Raw genomic sequence first — 15,810 nt, 5'->3', positions numbered from 1 at the left:
ATATATGCCATCTGATTCCTAGAAGGACTTTACTTGAAAAAATAAAAAAAATGTGTATTGTTTTTTTTGTCTTCTAAAAATTCAATGGTGTTTGTAGGTCCGGGTATCAGCGGGGTGTTATTTGGTGGATATAAATATGGGATCGACGGTCGATCGTTGTACATTAAGACAGAAGTTCTAATAAAAATATTTCCATTTATATATCGATATCTATAGAAAATAAAATAAAACAATTGATCTTGATTAATCTTCTTTATTTTCAGTTAAGCATAGAATAGTTACAGTATCCCAATTTCTCCAGTCTAATTTGACAGTAGGTCTCAATCACGCACCAAGTAATTCACAATGAAAGTTTAAGTAACGTACATTAGTTGGCGTGTACAAGTATACGGCCGTCAGGTCAATACAAACCAACACATCTTATGTAAAAATCTATGTTTTATCATTCCTCACCGCAAACAGGGGAACATTACATGCGATTAACTAAAAATACTTAAAAACTAAGATACATAGTTTTGTTCTAAGTTGCGAAATGTAACTGTTTAACAATTCCTCTTATAACTAATTATAATTGTTAAAAATGTCACTTGTCATGCAGTTAGTTTTATACATTACAAAATTTTTGGTAATAAAACATTTATCATAGAGTTCAAACTTAACGTCTGACAATACAACGTACCGTGTAATAGACAATGTTAAAAATGACAAAATATGAGAACATATTGTAACTGTGATGTCTGGTCGACGGGTCGTACTGGAATGTTAACTAATTACATCTAAAGCGTTAATAGTACCACAATACTGTCGCTTACAATAATTAAATACTTAATATAAATTATACAAAAGAAACCTATACAGGCAGACGGCAGGCCGCCGCCACCGACAACAACACAACAGCACAATGATAATCATTTAATATCGCAACGTATGGATAAAATACAATATAACGGGCAACGACAACACATATATATAAGGTCCGGCGTTCGAGTCCCGGCCCGGGTGTGATGACGTCACAGGCCGGGACCAGCCGGAGCCGGACACGCCGACGCGTGTACATCTATACAATACAATATCGGTGCAAAATGTCTAATAGATAGATACTACGCACTATTTAGAATAGTTTGTGGACACTTGAGCTCCGGCGCGATCGACGCGACCGACACCGCCACACGATACCGTACGATTATATTTTTATATAATAAGTCTTTTCTTCTACATTAACAATAATTTGTTATAATATAACCGATGTATTTAGAGTTATTTATTCATGTTAATTTGTTAATAATGTACACAATTTTAAATTTGTTTCAGTGCTCAATATTATATATATTTTTATAAAATTCGTTGACTACCTAAACGAGTGGAGTTAGCTATGAAGGACAACAGAGTCTACATAAGGGAATGGAATATAAAGTACACTCAGTGGCACTAACGAGTACCGGTTTGAGGATAAAGAGAACACTAATACATATTATAAATATATTTAAAGAGTTCTGGTACCTTTTGTGCCACTGCTTGTATTAATGTAGCAAAAAAGGGCGCGCGGCAAGGGAAGATAACGTTGTATGTACAAGCTGTTTTTAATATCGTACAAAAAGAAATTCGTTGTGGCTTTCATTTTAGGTAAGAAATCAATTGGCTTGAGAAATGGAAGTACATATAATTTTGTGTAATTGTATAATGTTGCCGCGCGGCGCTCCTCGCTCTAACGCAGCTACGTAACTAGCTTAAGTCTAGGCGTCTAGGGAATACGCTAACGTTTGATAAGGGATACGAATACGATCCAGAGACCGGTCGCTTCAAAATTTCATCTACATTTAATTCCTTACGTGCCTCTTTGAGCAGTTCACCTGTCTCGCATTTACAATTATACTACTTTATACTTTATTGCTCAAAAACAATGATTTGACGACGCGACGGCGAGCGAGTGGCGATTAACGCGCGTCGCTCGCGCATCGCCCGCGACACGATTACAGATAGAATGCTACAAGTTTCAAAAATATTAAGTCTTAGAATATTTCTCGTATAGTACATACTGGATAATTTTTTTAATTTATTTACAGAAGCGTTCGCCCGCTACCCGGGAGTGTCACCTAAGTGTTAGGAAGTGTGTTGCTGCTCCCTACTCGTCAAGCGTTGTCACTGACGCGCGCATTATATTACGAGCACCATCGCTGGCCATAGACCTGGCCAAGATTAAACCATGCTGCACCTTTTTATATATAGTTATATTAAATGTATGGCGGGGCAGTGGGATCAATTCCTTGAAGCGATAAATATAGTCAGATCTATTTAAACAGTGTTATATAGGGTGGAATGTTAACAATACTTATAAGGGAAGTGTTTGTCGTTTGTTATACGTACTTATTGGAAATATGGAATATTATTTTTTGAGTCGAATTTTCACGAATAAAACTCTCTATCTAATTGATTAGGGAATGATTTTGTATGGTTTTTGATAGTGTGTGTTTTTGGATAAGCACTGGCCTTAACAACGAATGTATTATGAAGTTAAACTTTTAATATTTAACATTAAAAGTCACACTGTATATGAAGCCATCGATACCTAAAATACATTTACAATAATTGGCACCTTATGTGCGTTTCTTCCTCAAAGGATCTCTTATATCTTATATAGACCAATAAAATTCTAATTTATTTGACAAAAAGTTGTGCAGTAAGCATATATTATTATATTTGTATTACCTAGCAAGACTCTTGCAATTTAAGCAATAATTTCGAGTCGATTTCTAAAAAAGTTAGATTTTCAAGCGTATTTACAATATCTTTACAGTGAATAGTCGCCCTTATTCGCTTTTATAGCAATATTCAGGCTGTTTCAACTACCAATATACTTATAATATGTATATATTTATAAATTTTATGTACATATTTTCATATAATTATACAAATGGCTTCATATACTAGGCATGCTGTGTCAATATAATATCGTAAATAAGTTAACTGTCATCAAAACGAAATATTTAGTTAAGACGAACAATATTTGACTGTTTCAGTTACGTAACTGGAATCAGATCCTGATTTTAATCTTGAAACAGTAAAATTTAAGTAACTCATTCACTACATTATATCAACACAGGGCATACCATTCCAGTGTGTAAGTGCACTATGTGCAGTGCGCAGTGTGTTCATGTGCAGCCTGTGCATTGTGCAGCGGTCAGTGAGGGCTGCGCGGCTGCGCGTTGCGGCGCGGTCAGTTGAGCGGAAGGCAGAACATGTGCTGCAGTAGTGTGGGCTTGCGCGGCGGTAGTTCCGAGCATACGCTGTCGTAGTCCGATGACGACGACTCTGCTCCGTACCCGTATGCCTGCGGAAATATTATGTGACGGTTAACTTACTGTTTTAATGGTTGTATATCGTTGTAATTGCTACTCTAAGTAGAATGAAGTGTAAAGTGTTAAGAGGATCACCATTGAAAATAGGTATTATAGATTAAAAATAAGGTAAACGTATTTTTTTTTATTACAGTGTTGAGTATTATTGTTTCCAAATATTTGGTAACCGCCATTTATTTTAAGTTTTTAATTAAAGCCAGTTTAAGTTAAACGTTGTCGGACGAATAAATGACGGTTATTAGTACATCTGGCAATTCAGTATTTAAGACTGATCATTTATTATTTTAATACTCCAACTAACAAACTCTCCAAGCTTGATTACTTTTCACAAGGGATGAAAAGTAAATATGCACGATAATCTAAGTAGTTCCAGGGCTCACACTGATCATTGTGCGTTGTGCAGTGGGACACGTACCTGTAAGGGATCGTGGTATGGATGCAGCAGACAGGCGTGCTGTCACACGCAGTCCTCCAGCGACATCAGCAGCGGGTTCACGTACTCGAAGCCCTCGAACTCCGACTGGTCGATGTCGGCGATCACCGTGCTGGGGTACAATGGAACGTTATAGTCAATGTATTTACGAGTATTATATTAATGTAGGTAGTACAGATATCCGTTTTTTAAATTGTTTTTTTTTTACAAGATTATTTGCTAAAAAATTAAGGTGTATAATGTATTTTTGCGGTTATAATCGTTATAACCGCTTCTGTATTTCTACAAAGGCAACTTTTTCAAAGTGTGTATTCTTTTGATTCTGAATAAGTTATTTGCAAAAATCGGTCTTACCGTACTAATTATAAATAGCTGTTTTGGTACTTTGGTAAAACAGTTTTTTGATATATACTTTTTCTAGAATACAGAGTTCTTTATTTCCATACACAACGGCAATGTTAATAAACAAGGTCCTGTCCGGATTCTATAATATTCCAATTCCATCAGCAGAACAAACTACCACCCAAACTTCTTCTTACCAAAACCTTTACTTGGCAATATACCCTTCATAAATAACAACATATTTGATTGGTATGTACTTCCGTTACTTCTGTTGGTTACCTGAATGGGTATCAACATAGACCAGCTTGGTGCAACTGGCTTCCTTCTGACCACTTGATAGGTATATACTGGTTATATAAGTATAGTACAAGGTAATGTATACTGACTCGTTATCGGGCGTTAGGTGTACGGGCTCGTCGGTGAACTCCGGCGGGAAGTTGGCGAGGTCGCGCTCGCCCTCCAGCCGCGGCTTGAACGGCGGGACCACCTGCTTCTGTTCCAGCTACAGATGGACAACAATGTATTATAATAGGGTTGATGTTAATCTTTTTTTTGGTGTCCGACTTGTATATTTCGCAAGACGAACACTGAAATAAAGTTTAATAATGGATATTTATTATTTATTTACGTATTTTTTCTTTCGCGTCTCAAACTCAAATATGTCTACGTTCATTTCATTCGTGTCACTTATTAAATCTACGTATCAGTTATTAGGCTTTAAAATTGTTATTTACCTAAGAACTTATTTAGAAATAAATATTTAATTTATCAATGAGTTTTGTCCCTTTACAATTCAATTCAGACTACTATCATTTAGTGGGACTTTAAGACCAATTTTCATCAGCAGATTATCTATTAGAATCTGATATATCTCACCATCTCCCACTCGATGCTCTTGAAGAAGGGATGGCTGACGATGTCGAGGAAGCCGTTCTCCCCGCAGCCGAGCCGCTCGCCCGGACTCTTGTTGAGGAAGCCCTTCAGCACGGACGCGGCCTTCACCGACAGCGAGCGGGGGATACGGATCGTCTTCTCAAGGATCACCTGGAATTATAGATATTTAGGTAAGTGCTAACAAGCTGATATTGTATGGGATGTTGAAATGGTTTGAGTTTCTTTTTAAATCGAAGGCACAGTAAACTATAAAAAAAGAACAGAAATTTCATTGATTGACCCTTCTTGTTTGACAATCCTTAAAAAATATAATCTCGGTAAATGGATTGAGGTAAAAAGCTTTCATTGTCTTTTTAACGTTTTGACACATACAAGAATTGAAGATGTTTTTCTATACAGGAAACTTAAAAAAAATTAATAAAAGTAGGAAAAATAAATAATATAAATGCCATCATTTCAAAAACGTCTTTTTTGTGTCCATTTCTTTTCACGAACATTAATTAATCATGCACAACAAGACAACACAAGCAAGCACAAACACAGAATCAATTGTTTTGCAACTTGATTTTACAACATTTTGATTCTAATCAAAATCTCATCTTTGTATATACCTGGAACAAATAATCCTCAGTGTTCTGGTCGGGGTTGTCGGCGGCCTGCGCGATGTCGAAGGGCGAGCGTCCGGCCAGCATCTCGTAGGTGAGCACTCCGAGCGCCCACCAGTCCACCGAGAAGCCGTACTCCTCGCCGCGCAGGATCTCCGGCGCGATGTAGTTGGGAGTGCCGCAGAACGTGGACGTCGTGTCGCCCGGCCGGACACCCTCCTGGGGAACGGTATGGTGGGATTAATATTGAGATGCTTAGGTGGAGAAAATCAATGTACCAATGTTGTAAATAAAACCATCAACGTCTTCTTTTAATAAACGATTCCCGCATTAAGAAATTCAAGCCTTGTGTCGCTGGGGGTTTCACAAATATTCAAGTCACATCCATAAAGACACCCAAGCATGGGTCGTGGATCACACAAATGCTTTTGTTACGCAGGAATCGAGCCCGCGGCATGTCGCGCTTGGTGGGCTTGGTATGGTTAGATCGTGGTTAGACCTAAACTTTTCAGCTATCCGTTCATTTCGAATAGAACTTCCAAAATACAATGCTCGAGAGCGAAGTTTTAAGAAAGAGAGCTCTACCATTAATAGCTCTTTATTTGATTTCAACTATGGGCCTTCATCTTCAATCTGAGAATCTGGCGAATGAACATATGATTTGGCACATATGATAGGTCCGAACAGCAAAGCCGGGAGGAAGGTTTTTTTTTGCTTGGTGGTCGGAAAATGTGTTGGTGTGTCCGTACCTTGCACATGCCGTAGTCGGTGAGCTTGATGTGTCCCTCGTGGTCCAGCAGCACGTTGTCGAGCTTGAGGTCGCGGTAGATGACGCCGCGCTCGTGCAGGAAGTGCAGCGCCAGCGAGATCTCGGCCGCGTAGAACCGCGCGTGCTCCTCCGGCAGCCGCCGCTGTCGCTGCATGTGGAACCTGCAGGGCATACAGAATTGGAGTTAAATAGATTAAATTCCATGTCTCAGTAGGAGAAGCTCTTATAAAATTACGACTAACTATAAATAAATAAAATATATATAATAATAATTGGGATAAGATTGGTCCGTTCTTTGCCAGACAGTAAACATTTAAGACTAGAAATATTCCTAAAAGTTCCCGATCCTACAAAGACTATTTTTTGTTTTATTCCCCCAACTATCTTAACATAAATGTTTCAAAAGAGTGAAAAACAAGCTTAAATTAATTAAAAAAACCATTTAGATTCTTGACTCACATGAGATCCCCGCCCCTGACGAACTCGATGACGAAGAACAGCCTGCTGGGCGTCTGGAAGCAGGAGTGCAGCCCCACCAGGAAGGGGTGGTTGGAGGCGGTCTCGAACACGTGCTTCTCGGTCTGCACCCAGTCGATGTCCTCGTCGTCCGTCACCAGCGCCTTCTTGATCACCTTCATCGCGTACACGCGTTTTGTGCGCTTCAGTTCCACCATCAGGACCTGCAAGGTATTAATGGTTTTATGTGGTGGCTTGTTGCATGTAGTAGACAATTTGAAATTCGTTAGCGCCGATCAAATCGATAAAGTGTCTGGAAATAACTATGTTATTTGTTAATCGACGCTAACGTCTGTAAAACTGTAAATGGTATATTTGTTACCATCCACAATAATATATGTTAGAGACTACGGGACCATTCGGTCAGGTGGACTTTTTGCTCTTTAAAACCATTGACATGAGTAAGAAGAGGTATTGATCGAATGACATAAGAAATTTAATGTCATTCAATAAAAACCAATTTACAATGAAACACAATTGCAGTTGGTATAATCAGAAAAACACAAATATGGTTAGTATGTGGTATTCTGACCTTAGCGTAAGAGCCTCGTCCTATGACCCTGATGAGCTCGAAGTCGTCGAGCGAGTACTGCCGCTGCGAGCCGGGCTCCAGGTCGTCGCGGGGCGCGGGCGCCGGCGCCGGCGGGGTCTCCGGCAGCGGCGGCTCCACCTCCGCGCGGGATCTGGGGCAGAGATACAGAGATCATTAAACATGGTGAGATATTTGATAGTAGACTAATAGCTTGAATTTACATTACAATATGCGTACCCGAAAATAATGGAAGAACTATCCCAATAAGATCTTGTTCTAATTCTAACCTCTCCTCTGTCCTTACATCCCCAACGCGATACTAAACATAAAGGCAATTTACGCAGGAACCAACTTTATTCTGGTCATGAATCGAATGGGGTAAATAGTAGTTTAAAATAGATCATAAAGATTGTTGAAGAAAAAAAAAACATATGTATGTCCAACCAACACAATTTACGACATGCAACTTTCCATACAATTTTATCATTAATACACTATTTCGAAACGAATACTATACACGATTTGAATTCCAGGTATTGATTAAAACTCCAATAGATAACTACACACCTACTTCAACTTTAAACCAGACTGTCTGAACAAATTAGTTAGCAGACTTCGGCGTGAATATTTCAGGCGAACTGAGTATGTTTCCATGTTCACGACGAGGATAGTTAGATATAGGCACTTCCAACTGTCACTTGTTCATTAAAATTAAGGGAACTGTACGTGTTTTAATGTGAACACGTACTAATGTAACTTGGGGTTTGTTGCTTTAACTTTAATTGGCTGGGTTTAAGTTAAATATAGTCGCAGTGTGTATTTCATATTGTTTTTAAGTCCCAGGGAAAATCTTTATGGGCTACACTATGATCCTGTGACTGAACGTATAATTAGTGTTTTTCCTGGGAAGATTGTCGTGAGGTTTATTTGCCTTGGTGGGGGGAGGGGGGGCTGGACTGTCACTAGTTGTATGTTCTTTTACTTTTAACTTTTAAAACGTGTCAAAATTGATTGGAATCTACCAAGATCCCCATCAACGGAAAATCTACAATAAAGAAACGGTGAGGACTCTGCACGACTGCACGTATCTAATTTGTAAATAGACAGGGATAGGTAGATTCTAAACACACTTTTGCATTTACCAAATATTATCATTGGGATAAATTTATTTATGCCTTAGCGCCGGATAGATTGGCAAATGAAAATCAATATTTAATCCACTGTTATCAGATAAATGGAAATTAATATTCTGGGAAAGTTATTGATTCAGTAAATATGACCCAAAATGATAAAGTTATATAATAGAATGCATCAGATTAGACTGATTGGTTTATATGGATGTTATCACAACATCAAGTACTTGTGGGGCGCTGGCCGTTATCTAAGATTTTGAATCATACGATTTCACCCGAAGAACAGTAACAGGTAAAAACTCCTTTATATGGTTTAATCTACGCGCGGTGCTATAACTTTACGAAGACTGATTGATTTACTTGACAGGCATAAGATCGGATTTCAATGTTCGCACATACAGCTAAAATTCCATGTTTCCAAAACAAAGAATATCCTATATCCCTTTACGCACTTGCAAGAATCATTGTAGTTTAATACAATTAGTTTAATCTAAACGGTATATTCCGATATATTGATCCTCTTGATAACGTCAAGCCCTCAGTAAGGACAAGTAACCAAACTGGCAAACAAATGGCCCAAGACGCATGTGGGAAGCTAATAAAAGTCGATAACCTAAAAGAGTAATGCCTGTATGAGGGTGGCAAAGAACGTTGTTACTAAAAAATAATGTATGGACGTTGCTTAAACCTCACCTGACGGAAGACGCGCGTCCCAGCGTGCTTTCCCCATTAGCATCGTCCTTGACCTCGATGGGGTCAACGTGTTCGTTGGAGCAGGGCTTCTGCACCAGCTTGTGGCACTTCTTGTGCACCAGCAGTTTGCACTGGATGCACTTGAAGCCCTGCCGACCCAGACCCCAGATGCGGTCCTGGCAGAAGGCACAGAAGGCGCGCTGGAAAACGAAATAACTACGTTACACTTACGAGATTTAATTTAAATACGTTATTCCAAGCTTATGTGTGTAGCTTATCTGATAGAGCAGGAAATCGTATTTAACATTGAATACAGACAATGAAGATATTCAAGTAATGGTTACTTTTTAAAATGATTTTTATATTTAAGTTTAAAATAAATGAATAACACATGATACAGGAAGATTTAAATGTCTCTGCCAAGATTTAAATATTGAACTTGAAAATACTGATAAAATCACGAAAGGATAATATTAAGACCCTTTTTCTCAGTGATATTATCATCCAAAGCCCTTTGTTAACAGCTGGGATTCGACCTCAGTTTTTGTGCCATACTCTTTGATACGCACTGCTAAAATCGATCGGGCTGTGGTTTATCACTATATTTTGATATAGTACCATTGTGAGAATGATTCATTATTATGCAACGACTAGTATCGGACCCAACCGTAGTCCTTGATCATGAGCTGACGCGGCGGGATCGCTGGGGTCGCGTGATTAAACAGTTGCATAATTTTATATCCATCATAAGTCTAAGATAAGTAAATCGTAATATAGATGTATAACACTCACTCTATTAAATCGTTTCGCCTGGAAGATGTGTCCATTGACGCGGTAGAGCTTCCGCCACCGCCGCGCGCCTCTTCTGTATATGCTTCCTGGAAAATTATAATAATGTCATGATTAATTCCTATTAATATTATAATCGTAAAGTTTGTAAGTCTGGATGGATGTTTGTTAACGGATTGGGACGAAGTACACATATAATTTCTAACTTGGATATACTTAGGATAGTTTTTATAAAGATTTTATGTTCCCGCGGTATCATATTCAATTTATAAAGGGTAGCGCCATCGCTGGCAACAGTTTGTAAATAATATGAGAAAAATGGGTTGCTATGGAGATATTGACCCCAGTGGACCGTATTGTATGTAACAATAAGGTATAAAATGAAATGCATTTATTAAAGTTTACACTCATTACTAGTCCATTGTCATTTAATTCACTAATTCTTCTTAATTTCAATTACTAATTACTAAATTCGATATATCTCTTTTTATCTATTCAAGAGATTAAACATTTTGAAAAGGATAATTTGTAAACTTCATATGTTTACTTCAAAAGTTCTATTAATCAAAATGACAAAAAAAAAACTCTTTAACTATCTTTAAATCAAATAAGGTTTCATTGATAAATAATGAGCGTCAATTCGATGTCGCCCAACAGTTTTCGTGGCGAACTCATTTTTTATCGAAGTGTCTAGTCAACGTTGAGGGTGTATAAAGTAGATATATGTATAGGGTGTCCCAGAAATCAACACCAAGCCTTAAATTGTTTATAATTTTATTAGATCCAAAACAAAAGAATTTTTTTTATCTATACTAATATATAAACCTAAAGAGTTTGTTTGTTTGTTTGTTTGAACGCGCTAATCTCAGGAACTACTGGTCCAAATTGAAAAATTCTTTTTGTGTTGAGTAGAAAATTAATCGAGGAAGGCTTTAGGCTATAAACCATCACGCTGCGACTAATAGGAGCGAAGATACAATGGAAAATGTGAGAAAAAACAGGACGGGTATAAATCATAACTTACATCTTCTTCTACCCACGGGAACGAAGTCGCGGGCAACAGCTAGTTATTTATAAAGTTCTTGACTTTTTTGTATGTTTTTTTTATACTCTAATAATTGTTCCGAACTAGCCAATTACTCGTCTTCGGCTTGGTGTTGATTTTTGGGACATCCCGTATGTATAAGGTTGATAGTAGATATAGGGCGGCAGCATTACGGCCCTCGGCCCGAAATGGGCCACCACACCTATGTCACTTCAGAAAACCATTAATCTTCGAACACGCGGTGTGATTGCTACTTAGGGAGTGGCCACTGAACAAGCATTATCCAATTTAATATTTTTGCAGGAATATATGTCTACTTCAACTTAAAAAAAAAGTTTCGGAGACTCCTGTCATTCACAACATTTTCTTCCGGTTTTGGGTAGAATAAAATTTTAAGTTTGTACATTTGTTGATAAATTACATACATACGTTCTAAAACCTGGCACTAAAAACTAGCAAATCAATTCAAAATTACTATTCAATATTTTTACGTATTATGAAAAACAGTTAAAACTTTGAACACATTATTAGTAAACATCACAATAACTTAATCCAAAGCAAACCGCAAACCAAGAAAGAAACCTTAATAAAACTTGTCGTCGAAATACAAAAACATTTGGTTAAAAGCATCACCGTGTATCCCCCCGACACTCATTCACGTTCACTTCATTCATTTACATTCATTCAATTAAACACATTCACACGTGCACTCAAAATTAAACAATGTAAATAAACGCTTTTAAAGCTAATTATATTATTTGGCCACACATCTGAAGTGAAGACAATAAGGCCAACAGTGCCAACTGTTGGCCTTATTGTGAACTAATAAAAAATGAAGTTTTTTTTAAGCACCTGTTAAATACTTGGCGATTTCTAAGGAGCAATACATTTGAGTGTGACATAGTACTGCCCAGGCCGCGGTCACAGATACACTGGTGCTATCACAGCTATCTTATCGTAACGAAATTATTGAATCATATCGTTTGTGGCGATTTCGGTGAAATATTTCCGCGCAATCTTTTATTTTGAAATCTCTTTTTTTTCGATGATTAATGTAAGTATGCGGTTAATGTAAGATCCTAAGAATTACTGCTGACGGTGTGGGAAGGAGATAGAGATATGTTCAGTGTATCGCTCTGTCTCGCTTTGATACGAATTGTGTTTTACAATTATAAAACTGACACGATTTAAATAGTTCTTGATAAGTATTAAGAATAGAACAATGGAAGCGATTGGGGTATTTCGTTAAACTTAATTGCTCTTTAGTTAATAGCTTCATTTGGTTTATATAAATTAGTTTAGGTAATTACATTTTTGTACAACTGTAATGCGGTTCTCGTTACCGATTTTAGTTCGATGTTATAATTATTTAGATTTTCATCAACAGCTTATTATTTCAAAATCACAGGATGCCCCGGAAAAACTTAAAAATGAGTACAGCTTAGAATTATGTTAATCATTATGTTTATTAAACAATGTTTACCCTCGATGGTCATATTAAGTATTTGTGTGTTGCATACAACCTATTAACTGACGAACAGGATACAATCGAACAGGTGAAAAGACAGCGGTATCTCAGTAATAGGGTTCCGGTTTTCCCCTTTTAGTACGGTACGTATAAACCTATCAAAAGCGGTTTATAAAGTAAATCGTTTCGATGCACTACAACATGTACGTATACCTATTATATAAACAAAGACCTCAAACTTTTACTTCAAACATGAAAGTTTATTATCACATAAATATTTTCGATTTTATTTTACAAACTGGGCGATAACCATTAAAAATCATAAAAGCGTAACACTAAACATTACTATACAAATGTCCCTGGTATACATTCAAAGTAAAATGCTTCACCGACGTTGTTACCTGAACATTTGTAATGCAGGCATTGCTATGCAAATATGGAAGGACAGTGTTAGCCGGGGATTTCGGTGAATACAGCCCGAGCGCTGTCGCGGGAAGATATTAGTTTAAAGGGATAAAAGGATTTCTGTATACTGTGTTGGTTACATGTAACGTTAAATATTTTGTTTTGGTATTGTCATTGATAAATTAAATAATGTTTTCCATTTGATATACTTGTAAATATAATTGTATTTTGTGCATTATTAAGGTGTTAATTTGCGCTCCGGTGAGGCTTAGACTTAATTTCTTGAAACCTAAATTACCTCACATCTTATAACACTATTTGGAATTCCTTTAATTATTTTCTTCATAAAATCGCCAAGTTTAGTCAAAATCAAATTACTATACACCAACATAGTGTACTAAATCTAAATAACTTTAAATTGAAATAATTTTTATGTACATAATAACTGCTGCTCGAGTTTTTGACTGCATGATACCTATTTAAGATGAAAAGTCGGTACGATCTATTGTTTTAACGTCTTTCAAACTTTCAGTGAGTTGGGCAAATGGTTTCAACAAACCTATTAAATCGTCTCGTCTATATTTATTTACTGTTTTATTCCAATCATACATACGGTGTGGGTACACACATGACATTAAAAACACTTGGGAACTGACAATAAGTCAAAATTAAATCGAAATTGAATCGGAATACCCAGCAAGCTTGAGCAAATAACTTTACATCGTGAAGCGCGAGTTGAAACGGTTTGCCATCGAATGTTGACACGATTAGACTCTGACAAATATGGCGGCGGCATTACTCGGGACGTAATCACACGCAGATGGTGTTTGTGAAGATCGGTGGGCGATGGTAATGCTTAATTGAGATTGCCAAATCAACTGCATAAGGTTGAGATTAAGGTTTTTTTTTGGTGTTGTTCTTAGGGATTCACGAAAGGGTTAAGTAACCCGTGATAATCAAAGAAAATTTGAAATGTCTAGTATCAAGATTCATAAGATTTAATGACATGCTGGTGACCGAGGGACGGACAAATAGCAGGGCTTTAGTAATATGCCTCTTTCTTACTCTTTGGGTTCGTTTCACTAAAAAACCCAACTACAAGTATCAAAATGTTTACAATAAATGCGTGAATCTCACCTCTTATTCTCTCTACATTAATATAATCTGTCAATAAAAAAATCTAAATCTCACTTCCACAACTTCAATAAAACAGCTTTGAGATGTGTTAGTATTGGTGGTAGTTCCCAGATATGGTATAGGTGTGGCGCCCCTAGCTATGGCTCGCGGCAAACAGGTCGTAATGCATCATTACTGTGTATTCATATGCTAATGTAGTCTGGCCCACAAGTATTGCTGCCTTGAGTACGATGGAGCGGCAGGACTATTATTTGCGTTGTAAAATGAATGCAATGAGAAAAAAATATTTTTTGAAAACTACGATTATCTGTCTCAAGCTAGTGAAATAGATGAACTGAGTATTAATATAATCAGAACAAAAATATCGAAAGACTTTCAGGACGCTGAATTTAGTTAGAGCTTTATAGCATCATTTTGAAACTAAATCTATTTTGCATGAAGAATACGTTCCAATGCCTTAAACAGCCATACAAAAGTACCAGTGTCTAGTAACGACCAGTGATTAGTTAAGAGTACCTTTTAAACTTAAATAGCCAGTAATAAGAAATGATTAACTTACTGTCTTCGCCAGCGCAGGGCATGCCAGGCGCGGCAGGCACATTGGGGAATACTGAAACAAACAACAATATCATTAGTATCACATACAACACACAAAAGAGGAGATATTCACAAAATACAATGTTCGAAACAAAATTGAATTGTTTTAAACAAAAATAAAGTATAGGAAAACTGTACAAGTGTCCGGCGCACTCATTGTGCTGGTTGTCGTCAGTGCGACAAGTACGACGGTCCGACAGTGCGACCGGTGCGGGCGGTGCGAGCGGCACGATAGCTGCGACACTGTGATTGCCCGCCACAATTGCGAATAACTACATTATTTGCTGAATTCTCCAGAGTCTAGAGGTTCGCTCGCTGGCTATTTGTTTGCCGTCTACGAAATATTTTATAATGTAATGAGGAATGTATAAAACTCGGCTGAAAGAATTTGATATTTCTTGTTATAAATTTGAAGGAAATATTAGTTAACTTATTGAGAAAGTTCTGCTAAAAGACATAGGTAAAGACATTAATTTAATAAAGAATCTTATGGTAAAGGTAATAAAATTTAAATCGAAGACCAATAAAGAAAACTATTCAGAAGACATACAGCCGCCTGTAGACGACGTGAATGCCCAAATAATATCCGCGAGCTCTATTATCAAATGTTTTATCCCCTACATTCAACCCTCCGGCATTATCGATGAAGTTTCAATTTTGACTCAGCATAAAAGATATAAGCTACGGACGATCCAACAATAGACTTTTGTTTCACATCCGAATAGGAGCGGGCAAAAGCCGGGACAAAACAAATTCGGTTCCATTCAAACTGGCTCTCTATACCGGGTTTGAAAAACTTGGCGTTTATTTGAAAATTCGAACACTTTAACGGGAAAATCGAGAAAATTCTGGAAAATTCGGAGGCTAATGTTTGTGGGATGTTGTGTTCCCCGCAGCGGCGTGTGGACGAGTGCACTGTTCACTTGTTTTTGTATTTGAAGGACCGTCAGAGCGCGTGTCGAGGGCCTCACTACGTGTTCCGAATTCAGCGTGGAATCACACGTCCGTTGCGTTTTTTAGCGGGTTGGTATTATGTGTACTGGTATGTTTTTTTTAATGAAACTTGTGTTGGGTATATATTTTGATTTTTATAGTT

At 37.4% G+C, this 15,810-nt stretch overlaps 1 protein-coding gene across 6 annotated transcripts in view; it reads right to left on the bottom strand.

Moving 5' to 3' along the window:
• Positions 1 to 237: 237 nt before the first annotated feature.
• Positions 238 to 15,810, bottom strand: part of LOC113499200 (atypical protein kinase C) — a 207,467-nt gene continuing 191,894 nt past the window's right edge. For 5 of the 6 annotated variants that reach the window (XM_026879596.1, XM_026879578.1, XM_026879586.1 and 2 more), the window contains 11 exons: positions 14,677 to 14,727; positions 10,066 to 10,151; positions 9,274 to 9,473; positions 7,448 to 7,598; positions 6,859 to 7,079; positions 6,380 to 6,560; positions 5,637 to 5,849; positions 5,008 to 5,175; positions 4,518 to 4,633; positions 3,772 to 3,901; positions 238 to 3,328 (listed from right to left, as the gene is read on the bottom strand). In XM_026879596.1, coding sequence (XP_026735397.1) covers positions 3,814 to 3,901; positions 4,518 to 4,633; positions 5,008 to 5,175; positions 5,637 to 5,849; positions 6,380 to 6,560; positions 6,859 to 7,079; positions 7,448 to 7,598; positions 9,274 to 9,473; positions 10,066 to 10,151; positions 14,677 to 14,727 — 1,475 coding nt within the window. In that variant the 3' untranslated portion in view covers positions 238 to 3,328; positions 3,772 to 3,813. Of the gene's footprint in view, positions 3,329 to 3,771; positions 3,902 to 4,517; positions 4,634 to 5,007; positions 5,176 to 5,636; positions 5,850 to 6,379; positions 6,561 to 6,858; positions 7,080 to 7,447; positions 7,599 to 9,273; positions 9,474 to 10,065; positions 10,152 to 11,959; positions 12,038 to 14,676; positions 14,728 to 15,810 lie in introns of those variants that run through there. The other variant, XM_026879621.1, reaches the window with a different exon arrangement.

Source organism: Trichoplusia ni, chromosome 1 (assembly GCF_003590095.1).
Source record: "Trichoplusia ni isolate ovarian cell line Hi5 chromosome 1, tn1, whole genome shotgun sequence".
Taxonomy (NCBI): Eukaryota; Metazoa; Arthropoda; class Insecta; order Lepidoptera; family Noctuidae; genus Trichoplusia; species Trichoplusia ni.
This window is presented reverse-complemented; position numbering and strand designations above follow the sequence as displayed.